Source organism: Penaeus vannamei, chromosome 33, assembly GCF_042767895.1.
Source record: "Penaeus vannamei isolate JL-2024 chromosome 33, ASM4276789v1, whole genome shotgun sequence".
In the NCBI taxonomy this organism is placed as follows: domain Eukaryota; kingdom Metazoa; phylum Arthropoda; class Malacostraca; order Decapoda; family Penaeidae; genus Penaeus; species Penaeus vannamei.
This window is the reverse complement of record NC_091581.1, coordinates 5,304,419-5,306,918: the sequence shown is the minus strand read 5'-3', so window position 1 is coordinate 5,306,918 and position 2,500 is coordinate 5,304,419. Positions and strand designations below refer to the sequence as shown.

Here is a 2,500-nt window from a genome sequence, read left to right as displayed (position 1 = left end):
CCCACCCCTTTCCCATCCACCCACCCGACCCCTTTCTTCAGCAAGACGAAAGACCATTGCGTCATGCCCACAATATGACCCCGTCCCTCGTAAACATTCCCTCAGATACAAAACTCTACTTACTTCTGCACTGTCCCCTCCCCTCCTCCTCCCCTCCTCACCCCTCCCCCTTCCCCTCCTCTCCATCCCTACCCCTTATCCCTTCCTGTCCCCTTCTCCCCTCCACTATCCCCTTCCCTCCCCCTTCTCCACCCCCCTTCCCCTTCTCCCTCTCCCCCTCCACTTTCCCCTCTCACCCCCCTAGCTCAAGCCCTTCCACCACAACGCAACAATTAGTGGCGCCTCGAGAATACGATACGGCCCCGGCTTCGCTTGTATTCCACTAAAATGCGCTTTCCTTGCTCATTTCTACTCATTTTCTTTCTCTTTTCTTCTTCTTCTCTATTTTTTCTCGTCTGCGCCCGCAAACAAAATATCAAAATATCACTTCTCTTTTTTTTTGTAAAGTCTTACGAAAGCGCTACATTTTCTTTCTTTCTCTCTTTCCTAAAATTCTTACGAGTGTCTTCCATTCTCTTTTCGGCGGATCAAAAAAATCCGATAATAAAACTAAAAGGGAGGAGGGGAAGGGGGGAATAAATGTCTATTTTGCCCATTCATGCTTTACGCCAAAATCTTTTTTTTCCTGCTGTTCAGTGTGTGCGAGATTTTCAATCCCTATGTAGCCTTTCTTCTATTTTCTTGGTCCTTCTATTTCTCCGCTTGACCTGACCTTTCCATTCGCGAGTCCAAGTTGCCCTATTCTGGTCGGAGTAGAAAAAAAATGGGAGGAGGAGGAAGAGGGGGAGAGGGTGGAGGAGGAGGAAGGGGTGGAGGAGGAGGGGGTGGAGGAGGAGGAGGGTGGAGGAAGGAGGAGGAGGAGGAGGAGGAGGAGGAGGAGGAGGAGGAGGAGGAGGAGGAGGAGGAGGAGGAGGAGGAGAAGGAGGAGGGGGGGAAGGAGGAGGAGGAGGAGGAGTAGATGGAGATGGAAGAGGAGGAGAAGGGGAAGGAGGAAGAGGAGGAGGAGGGGGAGGACGAGGAGATGTAAAAGGAGGAGGAGATGGAGGATGAGGATGAGGAGTAGATGGAGGATGAGGATGAGGAGTAGATGGAGAATGAGGATGAGGAGTAGATGGAGGAGGAGAAGGAGTATATGGATATGGAAGAGGAAGAGGAGGAGAAGAAGAAAAAGGAGGAGAAGGAGGGAGAAAACGAAGAGGAGTCTGAGAAAAAAAAGTGGTCTCAAGTTGACCGATTTCCCCCCAGGAGTCCTCATCAAAGGCACCTTCTCGCCCGGCCCCCCTCATACCCCTCCCCCCTCCCCTCCCCTCCCCCCTCCCTCCAAATGACGGACGGCGGGTGTCGCCAATGTCCAATCCGGCGGCAGTTCGTCAGGCCGCGACCCGCCCTAACTACCCCCACGGGCGCCGCACGACCTCTTGGCTCCACAAGTGGTCGTCTTCCGCGAGACGCCGCCCGGGGAATTTCGGGCCGACGGCCACGCTCGCTCTCCCGCCCCGCCTTCGTTCTATTCCCTCATCTCCCTGTGAACCGCCTGCCTCCTCCCCCTTTTTTTTCCCTCTCCCCCCTTCCTTGCTTTCCCTCTTACTTCTTCTCTTTACTCCCCTTTTTTCCTCCCCATTCCCTCCTTGCTTTCCCTCTTCCTTCCTCTCCCTATTCCCCTTCTTTTTCTGCCATCTTCCTCTTTGCTTTTCCTCTTCCCCCTCTCCCTCCCACCCTTTTCCCCTCTTCCCTCCTCTCCCTCCTCCCTTCCCCTCTTCCCCCTCTCCCTCCTCCCTTTTTCCCCTCCCCCTACTTGCTTCCCCTCTTCCCCCTCTCCCTCCTCCCCTTTTTCCCCTCCCCCTCCTTGCTTTCCCTCCTCCCTCTCCCTCCTCCCCTTCTTTCCCCTCCTCCCTCTCCCTCCTCCCCCCTCTCCTTCCTCCCCTTCTTTCCTCTCCCCCCTCTCCTTCCTCCCCTTTTTTTCCCTCCCTCTCCCTCTCCCTCTCCCCTCCGCCACATCACCCAAGACCTGACCCGCCCTGATTGTCCCATCACCCGCGCCGCGATGTGCAAACTTGATCAACGTCGGCGCGCCTCTCTTCCTCCCGCAGAGGACACCGCTGCCACCCAGCTGCCGCCGCGTCGAGGGAAGCAGGTTCATCGCCGCCCTTCCGAACGAGGGAGGCGAGGGTGGAAGGGAGAGGGAGGGTGGGAGGGAGAGGGAGAGAGTGGGAGAGAGAGAGAGAGAGAGTGAGGAGAGAGAGGGAGAGAGTGGGGAGAGAGAGGGAGAGAGAGGAGAGGGAGGGTGGGAGGAGAGGGAGGGAGTGAGTGAGTGAGTGAGGAAGATGGAGTGAGTGAGTGAGGAGGGAGGAGTGGGAGGGAGAGGAGGGAGGGAGGGAGAGGGAGGGAGGAGAGGGAGAGGGAGGGAGAAGGAGGAGAGAGAGGGAAAGAGGGAGAGAGA

General features: G+C 56.7%; 2 protein-coding genes across 8 annotated transcripts in view; one reads left to right on the top strand and one right to left on the bottom strand.

The window, feature by feature from the left end:
• The window catches only part of da (transcription factor daughterless), a 564,194-nt gene that overhangs the window by 510,055 nt on the left and 51,639 nt on the right, over positions 1-2,500 (bottom strand). The window lies entirely within an intron of this gene.
• Positions 920-2,500, top strand: part of LOC138867992 (chromo domain-containing protein cec-1-like) — a gene marked incomplete at its 5' end in the record, with an annotated part of 3,087 nt that continues 1,506 nt past the window's right edge. Inside the window, 2 exons of the mRNA XM_070145333.1 lie at positions 920-1,009; positions 1,208-1,285. Of these exons, the coding sequence (XP_070001434.1) occupies positions 920-1,009; positions 1,208-1,285 (168 nt within the window). The remainder of the gene's footprint in view (positions 1,010-1,207; positions 1,286-2,500) is intronic.